Genomic DNA, 17,969 nt, shown 5'->3' on the forward strand with positions numbered 1-17,969 from the left:
TTGGTAACTGCACAGTTTAAAATCAATAGATTACAGGGAGAACCAGAGTGCTCTAAGAAAAAAAAAAAAAAAAAAAAAAAGAATGTTAGAAAAAACTTTGTGTAATTGAAAAAAATGAACAAAATGAAAAAAACTGAGTCCTTATTTTTATTCTACTTTGTGACTATAAACAAGTCACCTAACTTCTCTGTGTCTTAGAGTCTTGACCTAAATGCGAAATAAAATAAATTGTAGAGCTAAGACACTTTAGACATCATGTAATCCAAGTATTCCTTAAAAAAAAACTGAGTCCCGTAAAGGTTTAGTAAAACCATAGTAAGAATCATGCATATCCTCTAAGTTCCCCTCCAATTTATTCTATGATTTAGATCAAATTTTTACATATAAAAATTAAATACTGGCAAATCGATGTGTAAAGAAAAATGAATATATGTGGTTATCTATACTTCAAAAAGCAGAAAGGGAAACAAGTTGATATTAACTGACAAGTGCCCACCAGCGAGTCAGGTAAAAATCTCAGTTCCAGGGTACCCTGGGTAGGTATAGGATAGGAATCAACACCTTAAGGATCAACGCTTGAGGGAAAAGGATTTGAGGAGAGAAGTAGAAGTCCTCAGCTGACCCTGCAGGAGGTTCTGAAGCTAGGATTGTCCAGGTTTAGGTGGTCATTTTCTGAAACAAGGGGTTGCTCATGTGAATCGGTTATTGTATCCAGACTACCCTAGGGAAGAGCTATGACCTTGAGCAAAACAACAGCATTTTCCAGAGAGAATTGAGAGCTTAGGGCTTCATCTGGCAGCACTCCTGACAGCCAGGGAAAATGGGAGGTATGTCTTTTGATCTGAAGGGAGCATCTGGGTAGCGCATCTCAGCATCCATTGCAGTAGACAAGCCTGAGTAGTGTACCATAGTCTCTTACCCTCAACACCCTGAGCCTGATGGCAGAACAGAAGTAGAGAGGAGCCAAGAAGTAGTAACGTCTCTGTGTGCCTCGGAAGCCAGAGCTCTGCTTTGGTCATTTTATTCCCCTTACAGTGCTCAATGAACAGAGAAATCAGGAAAGTCAGGTTGGAGTTCAAATCCTGACTTCAACCTTTGGGCAAATTAGTTGACCTTTAATGTCGGTTTCTTCTGGGACATATTTTCTAGGCATATCCTCCCTCATACCTATTTCCACTTAAACTTCTGGCCACAATGGTAATGTTTAATTAAAAAGAGACTATGGGGCCAGGCATGGTGGGTCACACCTGTAATCCCAGCACTTTGGGAGGCCGAGGAGAGCAGATCACCTGAGGTCAGGAGTTCAAGACCAGCCTGGCCAACATGGTGAAACCTTGTCTCTACTAAAATACAAAACTTAGCCAGGCACAGTGGCATGCGCCTGTAATCCCAGCTACTACTTGGGACGGTGAGGCAGGAGAATTTCTTGAACCTGGGAGGCGGAGGTTGCAGTGAGTCGGGTTCATGCCACTGTACTCCATCTTGGGCGACAGAGCAAGACTCCATCTCCCGCCCCCCTGGCCCCACCACAAAAAGAGAGAGAGAGAGACTATGGTACCCCACTCAGGTTTGTCCACCGTAGTGGATGCTTTATATACTGTCCAGATCCTCCCTTCAGATCAAAGGACTATTTCCAGTCAAAAATGTCAATTTCATATATGGCTTATCCATATATATGTCTTACCAACTTAGTTGTCAGTTTCTTGAAGAGTTCATATTTTCGCTATCTTGCATTTGATCATATGTTTTATTGGTATAATACTTTATTGTATGCAAATCCTCCTACACAGGTGATCCCACTTGGATTATTCTGTGAAATAGGGCCTTTACAATGTTGCAGATGAAAACACTGAAGCTCATAGAGAGTAAGTGACTTGCCCAGGATCACACAATCATGTGATTGAATTCAGGTGCCTGAGCCCATATCCCCAGACACCAAATTGAATATTTGCTACTGAAGAGGATAGAGCCTTTATGTTTATTAATGCTTCATGTTTCATAAAGTGCTAACAGAGATTATCCCATTTGACTCAAATAATGATCTGGTAAGATTTTTGTGGCTGGTGCTATTATACACATTTGATGAATGGAGACTCATCCATCAAAGAAACATACTGCTTCCTATCTGATATGCAAGCTACTAGGCCAAGTTAAAGAGAGCCAAGTATGAATGTGTCCAAACCCCTTCAATCAAGAAATTCACAATCTAGTGCAGGAGATGGACACCTTATTGACTATTATTGTTTGACAAATGCTAAATAAATGCTAATATAGCATGACAAATGATAAAGCTGAATTATATACACAAAGCTATGTAAATGAAAAGAGAAAATATTCTGTTTCCTGGGAGTATTGGTAAAGTGCAAGAAAGGGTGATGCTTGCTCTGTGCTTTGTAAGGCCATCTTCACATGGAAAACAATGAAAAATTCCTCAGGAACAGGATGAAAGACACACTGTTGTAATAGCGCATAGTCTTCCCAATAAAAAGCTCCAACACTGAATAACTTGCCAAAGTCTCTTGGTTTGTAAGTAGTCAAGCTGGCGTTGGAACCAAACTTTTGCTTCCCAGATAATGCTCTCTTTTCCCAGTGTGTTATACAAAGGTGGTAGCACTTAATACGTGGGTTATACTATGATGCAATACTTTCTTCATGCTCTCCTAATGCAGACTTTTTTTCCTTTACTCTTTTCCAGTGTTCCAAGATGTACATGTTATGATATTTGTTGGGTTTGGCTTCCTCATGACCTTCCTGAAGAAGTATGGCTTCAGCAGTGTGGGTATCAACCTACTCATTGCTGCTTTGGGCCTCCAGTGGGGCACTGTTGTACAGGGAATCCTGCATAGCTGGGGACAGAAAATTACCATTGGAATCAAAAAGTGAGCATCTTTACTATGGGCTGAATGTTTGTGTCCTCCAGAATTCATATATTACACGCTTAACCTGCAACATGATGATATTAAGAGGTGGGGGGTTTGGGAGGTGACCAGGTCATGAAGGCAGAGTGTTTACGAATGAGGTCAGCGTCCTTGTGAAAGAGGTCCACAGGAGACTCCTCACCCCTTCCACTATGTGAGAACATAGCTGGAAGGCACCACTTACCAACCAGAAAGGGAGCCCTCATCAGACACCAAGTCTGTCAGCATCTTGATCTTGGGCTTCCCAGTCTCCAAAACCATAAGAAATAAATTTATGTTATTTATAAACAACCCAGTTTATGGTATTTTGTTATAGCAGTCCAAATGCACTAAAACAATTATTTATGTTTCAGCCATTGCATTTTCAGATCAATCGTTTCTCTGGTAGTCCACTGTCATTTACTGTACCGACTGACAAATTGCCTCCCTTATGTAACAGAAAATTGTTGAAATTCAAAAATCTGAATCAATGTCTTGCTCTACTGAGCTGGATAATACATTCATATCTGTAACCTCTCTGGTTTGACTTTGAGGGTATGAGAAACCCTCCTCCATAAAAGTATTATTCCTTCCATCTCAGCTACAGGGAGCAAAACTTTCCCATTCGTTATTTTTCAGATTTTTTCTAAAATGTAAACATGTATTCTTGTTGTGCAATAGTAAACTCACACTCCAGAAATAATTCACTTATTAAATCAACGAACATAAAGTAAAACCCTAAATGAGATAAAAGGTAAGTTAAAATATGTACATTAGAGCAACTAAAGACACTCTTTAGTTGGAGGAGGAGTAGGAAGTGGGAGATGATGAGTAAGTCTGGGAAGCACCGGATGGGCCTGGTGGGAGATGTGATTGCACTTTGGTCAGTTTTATGTTAGGTGTGCATTACTCTTCAATTTATTCTTGTTTCCCCTCAGCATGATAAATGCAGACTTTAGTACAGCCACAGTTCTGATATCTTTTGGAGCTGTCCTGGGGAAAACGAGCCCCACCCAAATGCTGATCATGACAATTATAGAAATTGCTGTATTTGCTGGCAATGAATATCTGGTTGGTGAAATATTTAAGGTAAGAGTTAGAAAATTTATACTTACCTAGCTTTGGGCATCAGTTCTGGCAACAAAAAACAATGGGTGTCTACGGTATATGGGAGCAAATCTTGGTGAGTGATACCATAGCAAATAGTAACAATAACCATCATTTACTGAGTGCCTACTGTTAAGTAGGAGTTTTGTAAATATTATCTCATTTCATCTTCACAACAACACTGCATGGTAGGTATTATTTTTATTATCATATATATACACCATAAAAACTGATTATCACAGATACTGAATGACTTGCCAGAGTCTGAATTCACCTCCAGATTGTTCTGATTCCTCAACTCTTCTTTTGCCTATCAATGATCAATTCCTTTTTATATTTTTACTACTAGGTGAATAACCCTATATAAAGCCTTGTAGTGGTTTTTGTTAAGGCCTCAGTCAAACTTTTTTCTCCACAAATATTTCATTGATTCCTCCCAGGAATAATAAATAAAGAACACTTTTGGGCACTCTCTAGTACTTTGTGATTTTGTTTATATTTCTATTAACATCAATTCAACTGCAAATATTTTTGACAACTTTCTAGATGTTAGGGACTCAATAACAAACAAAATATGAAAGTTCCTGTTTTTATAGAGCTTACACTCTAGTGGGAGAGACAGAAAACAAATAAAGAATTGCACATTCATCTACCCATCCAAAGACACAAACACACAAATGTTAATATAAATTGCAATACATGTTATGAAAAATATGTACGGTGGGACTATGAGAAAGTGTAACTGGAAGATCAGTTTAGATTGTAGAATCAAGGAGGGGTTCCCTGAGGAAGTGACAGTTACACTGGACCTAAAAGATACCTAGAAGTTTTCAAGTAACTAGTGGAGAGAAACGTTCTTCAAGACAAAGTAACAACAACCACAGTCTTGAATTGGTGGTGAAGAACTAAAAGAAAACTTTTAGAGTAAGGTGAAAGGACTTGACCGATACCGGATGAAACCACCAAGGTAAGTGGGTCTGATTAATAAAGACTCTGTCAACTCTGTGTGCTAGCTGAATGATGATTCCAAAGGGAAAAATAGAAGGTTATTTTGCCTACAAATATGTGAGCATTTCAAGAGAGGCACAGGCTCACATGGTATTTGGAAAGTCCAAGCATGATTAATCACTACCTCCCATCTTCCTGAAGCCACCTGGTGAAGCAAAGCAAGGTTTTCCAGCTGGGAGGGGACTAAGTGTTGCTGGGAGGGTAAAGATTGCTAGATAGCTCATATATGCTGGGAAGATATTTGATTCATTCCAACCATGTGTGGATCTTCAAGGGGACTGGGTCTGTCTATGTCTAGCAAACAAAGGAACAACAACTAGGAGACCATTTTTACTTAAATTTGAAAATCTTTCATAAATAGATGTGTGTCATCTTACTGTCTATAAGTACAGATGAATGTCTAGAATTTTACCCTCTGAGTATTCCCTCTAGGGGATGGAAATGTAGAAAACTGAGTCAAATCCACACCATATCCTAAAGAGGAATCTAAATCTCTTCAAATGAATCTGGGACCTCAACTGGTTTTCAGGTCATCATAGAGCCAAATAAAAAAACAAATATGGGTAAAAACTCTGGTTTTTTGAAGTTTCAAGTCTTGAATTACAATTAAGTGAGCTTTAACTGCAATTTCAAGTGAACATATCATCTTCATTTTTTATCACAAGCAGTATCTTTTTATTTATTTTGTTGAGATTAGTTCTTGCTTTGTCACCTAGGTTGGAGTGCAATGTGACAATCATAGCTCACTGTAACCTCAAACTCCTAGGCTCAAGTCATTCTCCTGCCTCAGCCTCCCCAGTAGCTGGGACTACAAGGCAGGACACCACCATGCCAGGCTGTGCAATACATATTTCACTCAAAATCTCCATCACCTAGAGAAGTAACCTTGCATGTCTTGTGTGCCCACTAGGGAACTAGTGCTTTAGAAATATGGTCTTATCTAAGTCTCACCACAAACTCTGTTGAGTGTGGGTAATATTTCCCCATTTTACAGAACCCTTAGATCAGAGATGTTTAATAATTTGTCTAAAGTCACATCGCAAGGAAGTAACTGACCTAGGATTGAAAGTCAGTTGTGTGTGGCTCCAAATTCTGTGCTATTTCTATTTTACTCCCTGTTTTACCCCTCTTTCTCTGACACAATCTTTCTGTCCCTCTTTAATTTTTTTAAGTTGTTTAACCAACAACGCAATTCTTTCATTGACTTTCCTCCCATAAATGAGTCTCAGGTTCACCTCTATTTATATGAATGTTATTTTGTCCCTTCAGGCCTCTGACATTGGAGCATCAATGACGATCCATGCCTTTGGGGCCTACTTTGGCTTGGCTGTAGCAGGCATCTTGTATCGATCTGGACTGAGAAGGGGGCATAAAAATGAAGAGTCTACTTACTACTCAGACTTGTTTGCAATGATTGGTGAGTATGGATAAACTTGCTTGAATCTTATCTATTTGAAAAGGGGCCAGGGAAGGTTAACTTCAACACAGGTGTGAGATGCTCAAAAAAAACATCCAAGCCAAGCATGGTAGTGAACGACGGTAGCCTCAGCTACTCAGGAGACTGAGGTGGGATTGCTTGAGCCCAGGAGTTTGAGTCCAGCCTGGGTAACACAGTGAGACTCTATCTCTAAAAGATAATAATAGTAAATTTAATTAAACTTTGAAAAAAGGAGGATCTTTTGCATACTACTTTATGCTGGCTCAATTCTCCTCTTTTCTCTTAACAGTAGATAATCAAGCCTAAAGAGATACATTGTCAGTGGCCAAAGGAAACTACATCCTCCAGGCTGGGCTCAGTGGCTCACACCTGTAATCCCAGCACTTTGGGAGGCCAAGGCGGGTGGATCACGAGGTTAGGAGTTCAAGACCAGCCTGACCAACATGCTGAAACCCTGTCTCTACTAAAAATACAAAAAAAAAAATGAGGTGGGCATGGTAGCCCGCACCTGTAATCCCAGATACTCAGGAGGCTGAGGCAGGAGAATTGCTTGAGCCCAGGAGGTGGAAGTTGCAGTGAGCAGAGATCGAGCCACTGCACTCCAGCCTAGGCGACAGAGGGACACTGTCTCAAAAATAAATAAATAAATAAATAAAGCAAGCTGCATCTTTTGGACTGTCTTCCATATTCAGAACTAATATCCCCTCTTTGGGTTCACTACAGGGACTCTCTTTCTATGGATGTTTTGGCCCAGCTTTAACTCGGCCATTGCTGAACCTGGAGACAAACAGTCCAGGGCCATTGTAAACACATACTTCTCTCTCGCTGCCTGTGTGGTCACAGCCTTTGCCTTCTCCAGCCTAGTGGAGCACCGAGGCAAGCTCAACATGGTAAGTGCCGCCTTAGCCCTCATGGAAATTTCACTTCACGACACTGACAGTTGCTCAGATAAGTAGTAGGTAATTTCCACATCACTGCTGAACTCCGAAGACAAATCAGAAGTGGACCTTGTAGAATGTTTAAAAATAGCAACATTTATTCATTAATTCACTTATTCATCAAATCTGTACCCTAGGCTGGGTGCAGTGGCTCATGCCTGTAATCCCAGCACTTTGGGAGGCCTAAGCAGGAGGATTACCTGAGGTCAGGAGTTCGAGACCAGACTGGCCAACATGGTGAAACCCTGTCTCTAATAAAAATACAAAAAAAAAAAACACAAAAAGTTAACCAGATGTGGTGGCGGGCACCTGTAATCCCAGCTACTTAGGAGGCTGAGGCAGGAGAATCACTTGAACCTGGGAGGCGGAGGTTGCAGTGCCATTGCACTCCAGACTACGCAACAAGAGTAAAACTCCGTCTCACACACACACACACAAAATAATAATAATAAAAATTACCCTGGAAAATTAAAAAAGGTTCTCAAGGAATTTACGGTCTAGTAGAGAATGAAGGTAGTCTTGTAAAAATCTTTGATTTGAGGTATATTTCTTTAATAATAGAGTTAACTGCTCCCAAGTTCTGAGAAAAGATTTCTTAGAAACAAGATTTATCAAACAGCAGAAAAAGAGAGTGGGATGATGCACACTGATTCTATTTCCCAACTGCAAACATTCCTCTCAAAGAAATAACAACCAAATGCAATGTGAGAACTTCAATAAGATACTGGAAAAAATTTCAGTGGGAATAATAGTGAAATTCAAATAAGGTCTTTACTGGTATGTTATCAATGCTAATTTCCTTTCCATGGTTATGTAAGATTAACATCTTATTTGAGAAAATGGACAAGGGATATATGGAAACATTCTGTAGTATTTTTACAACTTTCATGTGTCTGTGATTAGTTCAAAATAAAATATTTTTAAAATTTCCCCAGATTAGTCTCTTGAGTTTCTTGCCTATGAGCTAGAGAAACACCAGTAAAGGAGTAACCCGTCAGATCAGCCAGTCTACCTTTCTAGCTGGGTGGGGCAGGTGGGGTGGAGTGGGGAGGAAAAGGCTATTGCAATTTATTTATTTATTTATTTTTATTTTATTTATTTATTTATTTTTTGAGACGGAGTCTCTCTCTGTCGCCCACGCTGGAGTGCAGTGACCGGATCTTGGCTCACTGCAAGCTCCGCCTCCCGGGTTTACGCCATTTTCCTGCCTCAGCCTCCCGAGTAGCTGGGACTACAGGTGCCCGCCACCTCGCCCGGCTAGTTTTTTTTTTTTTTTTTTTTTTTTTTGTATTTTTTAGTAGAGACGGGGTTTCACCGGGTTAGCCAGGATGGTCTTGATCTCCTGACCTCGTGATCCGCCCGTCTCGGCCTCCCAAAGTGCTGGGATTACAGGCTTGAGCCACCGCGCCCGGCATGTAATTTATTTTTTAAGCATAGCTGAGGACATGTATCTTAATTCTCCACAAATTGTCTCATGAGAGGTCATTAAAAACAAGAAAATAAAAAATTGCACAGTTCAGTGTTTCTCTTTTGAAAGTACGATGACCTCTGCTTCTCAGACAGAACAGCCAGACTGTAATTTTTCTGAGAAATTCTGCTAAACAAAAATTGATTCCTGGCCGGGCATGGTGGCTCATGCCTGTAATCCCAGTGCTTTGGGAGGCCAAGGCAGGTGGATCACCTCAGGTCAGGAATTCCAGAATAGCCTGGCCAACATGGTGAAAGCCCATCTCTACTGAAAATACAAAAATTAGCTGGACATGGTGGCGTGCACCTGTAATCCCAGCTACTAGGGAGGCTGAGGCAGCAGAATCACTTGAACCCAGGAGGTGGAGGTCGCAGTAAGCCAAAATCACGCCACTTCTCTCCAGCCTAGGAGACAGAGCAAGACGCCATCTCAAAAAAAAAAAAAAAAAAAAAAAATTCAATTCCTCTTTCCTTCATCCTCAAATGTCCTCAATCCAGTGACATTTGCAAAAACTATTGTCTTTTATATGTAATGTGTACATTTCAATGTCTCTACATTTCCTCTTTGAATATTGGAATATCATAGACTACAAAACACGCGGTGGCCATAGTCATCTTTTGGTTCATGATAACCACAAATGTGTTCCAAAAACTGCACAAATAGATACAACATTGCGAGAATATTTACTCTAAACACTTCTACCCTCCCACAACAACATCTTTTGATTTTCTCAAATGCCTTCCACCACTGGCCTTAATGAGTTAAACTGATTACTCATTCACTACAAGGGACTGGCAAGAAAGATACCAAATGTCAACTTCTCGAAAAAAGGCAAGAAAGATACCAAATGTCAACTTCTCGAAAAAAAGGCCTTCTATAAATCCAAACAACCCTCTTTTTAAAAAAGAACCAATAGCCCTTTCAGCTGAAGAATGTGATATGGGTCGCTTGAACTCTAGAATCCTCTGATCCTTCTGAATTCTCCATCATCCAGCTTGCCTCGTTTATGTTTCTGCTGCTCACACAGGTTCACATTCAGAATGCCACCCTTGCTGGAGGAGTTGCCGTGGGCACTTGTGCGGATATGGCAATTCACGCATTCGGTTCTATGACCATTGGGAGCATTGCAGGATTGGTCTCTGTGATTGGATACAAGTTCCTGACTGTAAGTATGGCAGATGTTCTGAGTCAAACTCTGAATATGCACCATTTTCTCACATATCCCACCAGCAGAAAAAAGCTATAAAGTTTTATTTTATAAACATTTTTATCTGGAGGCCATTTGCCTTCTTTTAGGAAATACTACTCCCATTTCAGTGGTTCAGTGGTTCTACTCTGCCCTAACTTCTGTGTAACAGGAAAGAATCTGATATCAATTATTTATAATTTAGTTTGAATTAAATGTTAGGTACATGGACATTACTTTCCTTTGGGGCTGTTCCATTGAAGTTGTTGTTATTTGTCTTAAGTAATTAAAGACTCTGCTCTTTTAAGAGATTTAGGATGTCAGCCAAGCATGGTGGCTCACACCTGTAATCCCAGCACTTTGGGAGGCTGAGGCAGGTGGATCACCTGAGGTCAGGAGTTCAAGATCAGCCTGGCCAACATGGTGAAACCCTCGTCTCTACTAAAAAACAAAACAAAACAAAACAAAACACTACAAAAATTAGCCAGGCACGGTGCAGGCACCTGTAATCCCAGCTACTGGGGAGGCTGAGGCAGAATTGCTTGAACTCGGGAGGTAGAGGTTGCAGTGAGCCGAGATGGCGCCATTAGCCTCCATCCTGGGTGACAGAGTGAGACTCCATCTCAAAAGAAAAAAGAAAGAGAGAGAGATTTAGGATGTCATCAGTAGGTGAGAAGCAGTAGGATGTGAAATGACTCCCTTCAAACCCATCCACTAAAGACTGAAATGGGCAGTTTTGCCACAAGTATCTATTCAAATCCTTTAACTTAAGTGGACTTCAGATGTGGATGGAGATCTGTGCTACACACAAAATTTCTTCTGGGTGGAGAAGAAAATGGGGAGATGTAGGTCAGAGAATGCAAAGTAGCAGAAATACAGAATGAACACTTCTCAATGCACAGCATCAGGATTATAGTAGTAAAATTGTACTGTATATCTGTATACAAGATTTAATCTAAATGAGATTTTTAGCTGCTTTTACCACAAAAACAAAAAAAAAACTATATAAGATGATGGAGACATTAATATTCTTCACTATAGTGACTTTTTTTACTCTCTATATGTACCTCATAACATCATGTTGTATACCTTAAATATACATAAAAAATACTTATAAAATAATTCTGCATGGAAGAATAGAGCTCAGCTATAGCTCTGCTTCAGTTCTATACGTTTAACAAAATAATAAACTTTCCTCCTTTTACAATTTTAGCCACTTTTTACTACTAAACTGAGGATCCATGATACATGTGGGGTCCATAACCTCCACGGCTTACCTGGTGTAATAGGAGGCCTTGCAGGCATTGCAGCAGTAGCATTGGGCGCCTCCAACACGTGAGTAAAAGAATGGGTTTTGCATCCCCTGTGGTCCCATGATGTTTTCTCTCACTTTGAGAAATTAGTGATGGGAGAGTTTTCATTTTAGCAGTTCTGACCATGGTCTGTATTGTCTTTACTGGAGCCAAAGAGACGCACCTGAGAGAGAAGATCATTAGAATAAAATTATATTGGAAGAGCCATCTTAACTGAAATTGTTAATTTAAAAAAATTAACAATTTTATTTTAAATGTCTTTACCAGAAACAACTGTCTCCTAGCAGATAGGGAAATTTGATAATCACAGTTAGATTATAGAAGGCTTAGTCTTTTTCTTGATCCCTCCAAAATGGAGGAGGAGGCACATATGATGAACTGAACAGTCAGTTCCATCCAATCCATACAAAGAAGAATGAGTTGGAATAATACAGAAAGCAGTTAGTTCTACAGAATCAACAACACTGGTACATGGCCCCAACTCTGCTACTAACTAGTTACGTGACCTCTGAGGTATCACTCAGCATTTCTGGTTTTCAGTCTTCTCCTCTGTAAAATAAGAAGATTGGAATATTTATTCTCCAAAATCCCTTCTAGCTCTATCAGACGTAGATTCTTCCCTGAGTTGAGTATAAATGTTTACTTAAATGACCAGAGGAAAAACAACTATCAAGCAAACCCCGGAGAATGGAAGCGATGCCACAATATTGGAACGACTTGGTATGAATGTCATCCATGTGAAAAAGCTAGGAAGATCATAGAGTCCAGATCCCTCAGAGTAAATAAAGAAGAATCAGAATGCTCAATTTTTTAAAATTGTGCAAACTTTAAGGTCTGGGATACATGTGCAGAACTTGCAGGTTTATTACATAGGTATACATGCGCCATAGTGGTTTGCTGCACCCATCAACCAGTCATCTAGGTTTTAAGCCCTGTGTGCATTAGGTATTTGTCCTAATGCTCTCCCTCCCCTTGTACCCCACCTCCCAACAGGTCCGGTTGTATGATGTTCCCCTCCCTATGTCCATGTGTTCTCATTGTTCAACTCCCACTTATAAGTGAGAACATGTGGTGTTTGGTTTTCTGTTCCTGTGTTAGTTTGCTGAGAATGATGGTTTCCAGCCTTATCTGTGTCCCTGCAAAGGACATGAACTCATTTTTTTTTATGGCTGCATAGTAGAACGCTCAATTTTTAAATCCAATTGAAAGCATGAAGAAAAAGGAAATGTGTGTCTAAAAATGTCTGAATGACCACTAATTTAAAAAGAAAAATCTTATCTTCAATTTTAGCAGATTAAAATTTAACCCCGTTGAGATCAATAATAGTACATACTTGAAAAACTCATTTAATCATATCTCCTACTATGTAGTTTGCTTCCTTCTTCATATGTACAGTTGACACATTTCTTCTATATGTTTTTTAACCCTTTTTGCAAATTTAGAAGACAACTCCAGAATATGCACATCTTTTTCAGTTCCTGAGACTGCAGAAATCAAACGCGAAAATATTTTATGCAAATTAAACATGATAAAAGCATGTGTGAATGAGCTCAACTCCTCAGTGTTGCAGTGTGCATACACTGTGCAAACACACAAAGAGGTGCCTATGGTTAAGAATTCTTGAGCATCATGCCTAGACCAGTTTCACAGATGCAATAAAACTAGTCTATTTGGCTCTCAAAGGGCAGGCCTCGCTGGGTGCAGACATTGGGTAAGTCTCAGAGTTGTGGGTCTAGTCCTTGGAAATGCAGATTTAGAAACATCTTCTCAATTTATTCATTGGTGGGGTCAGGAGGTAGAGGAATATCAGAGGGGTAGGGGGGCAAGCCTTGAAGGTCCATTCACTTGGGTAAAATTTACATATCTCACACCAAATAAAATACCGCCTGAGAGCCAGGACTACTCACATGTGTCTATTCAGAATATTAAAATGCAAATCAGGTTTTTGATAAGCATAGAACAAGGGAAAGTTAATATTCTTAAGGGACATTTTTGCAAATTATGGCAGCATAACTTTAGTAATGCTGTCAATTTTGTATAAGTCATTGTTTTCCAAGTTTATTTGATCACAGAACACTTGTTATCAAAAATATCTTTTAAGACCTTGTAAAAGATCTTGGCAAATTCCTGTAAGAATAACAGGAAATTTACAAAAGAAGAAAATCAAATAAATAAGTATATATAAAATACTCAACTTCATTCGTAATCAAAGAAATGCAAATTAAAACAAGCAACCAGTTTTTCACTTATCAAAGTGATAAGGCATGAATGAATAATAATAATACTGAATAGTAGCTAAAGTAAAAAATTGGAATCGGAATTGTACAATTTTCTATTTGGAAAAGTTCTTAAGAAGTATATAGGCCAGGCGCAGTGGCTCAAACCTGTAATCCTAGCATTCTGGGAGGCCGAGGCAGGTGGATCATCTGAGGTCAGGAGTTTGAGACCAGTCTGGCCAATATGGAGCAACCCCATCTCTACTAAAAATACAAAAGGACCCGGGCACGGTAGTGGGCGCCTATAATCGCAGCTGCTTGGGAGGCTGAGTCAGGAGAATTGCTTGAATGTGGAGGGAGGAGATTGCAGTGAGCTGAGATCACCTCACTTTACTCCAGTCTGGCAACACAGAGAGACTCCGTCTCAAAAAAAGAAGTATATGTAGCCTTTTACTAATATTCTCATTTCTAGATGGGTTTTATATTAAGAAAATAATCAGACAAGTTCATAAGCTTGTTCAGAAGAGATGTTCTCACAGCATTTTTAAAAATATGAAACACTGGAAGCAACCAGTACTTTGCACAGTGTAATACCCTGTAGCAATTCAAACTGTGGTCCAGATCTACAGTGACTCACATAAACAGACCCCTAAAACATATTTAATGGGAAAATAAGTAATATAGCATGATTGCATTTTTATAAAAATACATGTTTTTATTTTACATTTTTATTCTGATACAATCTAAGGAATATTAAACTTTTCTGCTTCTTTTTGTTATCTGCAGTTTCTAATGTTTTCACAATTATATGTTACTTGTGCAGTTTTTTATATATATTAAAATATTTAAACTTTTCAAATAAGGAGAAAAAAAGGAATCTGAGTTTAGTGCATCCTCTCCCTTGGATGATGAGACTGGAAGACTAACAAAACTCTCATTTTCCTATTGTTTTATTCATTGGAGTCACTCATTCAATCTTTAAACAACTCTTTATTAACTGCCTGCTATGAGTGAGCCACTTTGCTAAGAAGAGTCCCACATTCCTAGGTCATTCATGATTCATACAACACCTTTATGCACTTCAATGGCCTTTTATCACATTTTTTCATTACCAAAATTACAATCTTTTACTAATTTCAGTTTAAGGCAATGACTTCTAATATGACATATAGAGATATACTTAAATATCTTCAATGAGCTGTCTCTACGATATATGTGGAAATTAGCTTTTCTGAACTTATTGATAGATTTTTCTAATTTTGTCATAACTATTTCATTAAAATGGAGTGAGGATAGATAGTAGCTCATGTTGTTTTATTTATTACTCTATCCTCAGTGCCCAGGAAAGAAACTGACAGAGAGTGGATACTCAATATTTATTAAATACATCAGATCAGGGATCAATTTTTTGAGAGTGCTAAACCCTTTCTAAGGAAAGTCTTATTTCCAAAGTTTACATTAAAAGATGATTCTCTTCTCTTAGGTGTATCTCAGAATTTTCTAACACTGCTCAAGAGTTTCAAAGAAAATAAGAATATGAAAGAAAAATGGTAACAAATGCTTAATTTGCTGGTGTATAATGTTACACTCTGGCCTGAAGATGGCAGTCATCCACACCTTCAGTGGGCGAGACTTTCTTTGATTGAGGTCCAGGAAAGACACTGATTCTTTTTTGTTTGCTTCCTTAGGTCTGTGGCCATGCAGGCAGCTGCACTGTGTTCCTCTATCGGAACAGCAGTTGTTGGAGGTCTGATTACAGGTCAGCATAAAAAGTGAACACTTCCCTGTATCTTATGCTCTCAGATTATTTACAATAGATAATGAATGAGCAAGTCAATTACTAAATTCAAAAATGTTCTAATCTTCTGGCAGTAAAGTAATTATGCCAGCTAAAGGGGATGATTTTATAATAGGATATTAACTACTATGCAAGTAGATTTTCCTCTTCAGCATCACAACATGACTCATTTTCCCTCTACCATCACAGGTTTAATTCTAAAGTTGCCTTTTTGGGGACAGCCATCTGACCAGGACTGCTATGATGATTCTGTTTATTGGGAGGTACTGTACAGTATTCTAAACAAGAATGTGAATGATGGCTTCATTAGTGAAAGCTTTACTCACTTCAAGCCTAGATATCTGTGTGGCATGTGTGTGATGAAATTGAATTAGCCTGGCATGGTAGCTCACACATGTAATCCCAGCACTTTGGGTGGCTGAAGCTGGAGGATAGTTTGATGCCAGGAGTTCAGGACCAGCCTGGGCAACTCTCTACAAAAATAACAAATAATAAATTTTAAAATTTTCTTTCCATGGGATGTCAAGTGTAAAAGAAAAATACATAAATAAAAAGGAACTGAATGAACTACCTATTTATAGAGAGAAATTGAGATGATGTGCCCAGCCAGATAAAATCAAAAGTTATGGTATTTTCTAAAGCAGAAGTTAGATAAAGAAAAGAAAGAATTTAGTTAGCAAATGTTGTTTCACTCCTCTGAGAGCCATAAAAAAGCTATTCATAAAAATAATATTAATTATCAGAAATAGTGTGAGATTTTATACCATATATGGTCCACAGGTTTATTTGGTTAAAAAAAAAAAGAAATTTAACATAATTATAAACTATGCCATAGGTAAAAGTAGTCAAAAGCAAGTGAAATACATAAGGTTGAAGAATTTGAGTGAGTACACATCAAAAGTGAGTACACATCAAAATGAATAACAAAACATCAGCCTCTTTCTATCCTCCAGTTTCTCTTTACTCTATTGATACTTTTCCCCAAATTATTTCCTGCAAAGCTTGAGAAGGATAGATGTTTGGGTGTTCTCAGCAAAATTTCAGGAAGAATTAGTTTGCAAAAGCAGGAATGTAGTCAGGGTGGGTGAGATAAATATTTTATTCTTTTATTTTTCTTCAATTCAAAAAATTTTTATTCCCAGTTCTTTCCAAGCTTGAATAATAATTACCAAAAATATTTTTATTTCAATACTAACTTCTGACAAGCACAGTGAAATAAACTATTAAGTGCCCCCAAACTTGTTTTTTTAAAGGTGCCTAGGTTGACAGAACTCGACAATCACTTCCATGGACATGGTGACCACAGCCAGCTGGAACCTGAAGTCTAAACACCATTCCTGCTCTCCAGCTTCCTTTCCCATGATCAAGAATCAAGTCCAAAAAAAAAAAAAAAAGGCAGTAACCAAACCAAAGAGAGTATGGACCAGAGTGAATAGATCCTATGTCTCAAATGGCTAGTGTAAAAATGTCCTTATGTCTGATGCTGTTTCTTGCTCTTCAATGATTAATTGAGGGGATGTGACTCATAAAACAGATAATCAAATAGATCTTCTCCAGGAGTCCCAAAATGCTTTTGGCAGTGAGTAAATACAGAGTAAACATATCAGTTTCTTAATGTAGACACTATGTCTTCAATTCCCAAAATTATAAAACTGAAACCCATGAAGCAAGAATAGATGTGAGAAATCTATGTAAAAAAACAAATTAAAGAAATGCATATGTGTAAAGTAGTAATATGATGACTTTAGGTAGTGCTTTCTATTTTAAAAATGTTCTAGTTAGTAATGTTGTATCCTTGCCTGAATATTATTCCCAATTCCTTTTGCATGTTTACTATTTGCAATGAGCTCAAATGCTATCTGATCAAAGTCTATTTTGTATAAAATGTCCAATAATTAAATATTGTTATAAAATAAAACATTAGTCTTTGACTCTCCTTTCTTTGGTAGTTGGAATTCATGTCAGTAACAAGCACATGTGCGCACTCCACACACACACACACACACACACACTTCATATTTAGTCCACACTCAATTTAAATATATTATTTATCATGTATTTGCTATTTTAAAAATATCAAGTTAATGACTCATTATAAAATGTTGTAAAAAGTTAAATTTTAGAAAAGATAACTGACATAGTCAAAACATCATTTTTAAGAAAAATCAAATCACTTATTTTTTCTATCTGGAAGCTTTTAAGATTTTTCTTCTAGCCTTGGAGTCCTGAAATTTTCCCAAGATATATCTAGGTATCAACAAGGCAATCAGTCCTCCCATAATTAACAGAACGCTAGCTTCTGAATGAACTTAAAAATTATAACTAAGAGTGGATTATTTAATATTTTATTCCTTGAAAAAATACATAATGTATATTTTATTCATATATCTTACTTGACATTGTTGACTTCTTTTAAACACACATCAGAACTTCTTTCAAATAGGTGTTTTGGAGTGTGCTCACTTATAAAGTCCACTGTTCTCTCCCTTCTGATCTTTACAAAAAATCATTTTCATTACCAGAGTAATGAGACCTCCTCCCTGCTCTGCTGGTCATAAAGCAAATCTTGGAGGGCCTTGGGTATACTCAGGAACATGTAA

At 38.2% G+C, this 17,969-nt stretch overlaps 1 protein-coding gene across 2 annotated transcripts in view; it reads left to right on the forward strand.

Annotated features, from left to right (window-relative positions):
- RHAG (Rh associated glycoprotein) overlaps positions 1-17,287 on the forward strand; it is a 30,222-nt gene extending 12,935 nt beyond the window's left edge. The window contains exons 2-10 of one of the 2 annotated variants that reach the window (XM_010374994.2): positions 2,696-2,879; positions 3,836-3,986; positions 6,282-6,429; positions 7,174-7,340; positions 9,884-10,021; positions 11,256-11,377; positions 15,260-15,330; positions 15,559-15,632; positions 16,623-17,287. In XM_010374994.2, coding sequence (XP_010373296.2) covers positions 2,696-2,879; positions 3,836-3,986; positions 6,282-6,429; positions 7,174-7,340; positions 9,884-10,021; positions 11,256-11,377; positions 15,260-15,330; positions 15,559-15,632; positions 16,623-16,697 — 1,130 coding nt within the window. In that variant the 3' untranslated portion in view covers positions 16,698-17,287. The remainder of the gene's footprint in view (positions 1-2,695; positions 2,880-3,835; positions 3,987-6,281; positions 6,430-7,173; positions 7,341-9,883; positions 10,022-11,255; positions 11,378-15,259; positions 15,331-15,558; positions 15,633-16,622) is intronic. The other variant, XM_010374995.2, reaches the window with a different exon arrangement.
- Positions 17,288-17,969: the final 682 nt, after the last annotated feature.

The sequence above is a fragment of the Rhinopithecus roxellana genome, chromosome 4, assembly GCF_007565055.1.
Source record: "Rhinopithecus roxellana isolate Shanxi Qingling chromosome 4, ASM756505v1, whole genome shotgun sequence".
Classification (NCBI taxonomy): domain Eukaryota; kingdom Metazoa; phylum Chordata; class Mammalia; order Primates; family Cercopithecidae; genus Rhinopithecus; species Rhinopithecus roxellana.